The sequence below is a fragment of the Phaseolus vulgaris genome, chromosome 2 (genome assembly GCF_051622355.1).
Source record: "Phaseolus vulgaris cultivar YP4 chromosome 2, ASM5162235v1, whole genome shotgun sequence".
Classification (NCBI taxonomy): Eukaryota; Viridiplantae; Streptophyta; class Magnoliopsida; order Fabales; family Fabaceae; genus Phaseolus; species Phaseolus vulgaris.
The window spans coordinates 9,382,954-9,383,861 of record NC_143499.1 but is presented as its reverse complement, the minus strand read 5'-3'; the positions used below and the strand labels follow the sequence as shown (position 1 = coordinate 9,383,861).

Sequence of the window (908 nt, the reverse complement as noted above, 5' to 3'; positions counted from 1 at the left end):
TACCTATTAGAGGAGTGATTCTTGTTGTTCTTCTTCTTCAACAATTTGCTGAATTTCTTGGACAACAGGCTGAAGGTATCTTCATCACTATCATTACTTGATTCTTGACACCTCTTATGACCAACAGTCTTTAGAGCAATGCTTCTAACATGCTTGTCTTCATTTTCTTGAACAAATAGCTTGTTCATCTCCAACTCATGCTCTTTAAGCTTCCCAAACAATAAAGTTGTTGTCATGGAAGTCAAATCTCTAGATTATGAGATTGTTGTGACCTTTGGATGCCATGTTCTATCAAGACATTTGAGAATCTTGATACTGCGTTCCTCTTTCTCAAAAGTCTTTCCAAGACTCATAAGATGATTAACAATATGAGAGAATATTTTCTGTACTTCAGAGATTATCTCTCTCTTCTGCATTCTGAACATTTCATACTCTTGAATGAGAGCATGCTTCCTTGCTATCTTCACATCGTTTGTCCCTTCATAAGTGACTTCAAGGATGTCCCACATCTCCTTTGCAGATGCACACTGTGATACCTTGAAAAAATCATCAGAACTCAATGCAGATATTATTATACTTTTCGCAATCCAGACAAATTTAGCTTTCTTGCTATCTGACTCAGTCCATTCACACCAAGGTTTTTCAACACACATATAATCTTTTTCTGTTTTTGGAAGAAAATGACCATTTTCAATAGCATCCAAATCCCTTTATCTGTAGATTCTACAAAAAAAATCATTATAACCTTCCAGAATTAATAGTTTACAACACAAAATAGATGTGATTTATTAATAGAAGCACCCTCCCCAAAGGATAGCTTATCAGCCATGAAAAAGGTTATTGAATCAAAACTTGGGTGACTTTAAAACACCTATCTCTTGATGCCAATTGTTAGAATTAAAGGCTTT

General features: G+C 34.9%; 1 protein-coding gene across 1 annotated transcript; it reads right to left on the bottom strand.

Annotated features, from left to right (window-relative positions):
- Nucleotides 1-254: 254 nt before the first annotated feature.
- On the bottom strand, nt 255-653 carry LOC150028984 (uncharacterized). Its single transcript, XM_090297763.1, has one exon. It carries the CDS (start codon nt 651-653, stop codon nt 255-257), a length of 399 nt encoding a protein of 132 aa, XP_090153889.1.
- Between the last annotated feature and the right edge of the window lie 255 nt (nt 654-908).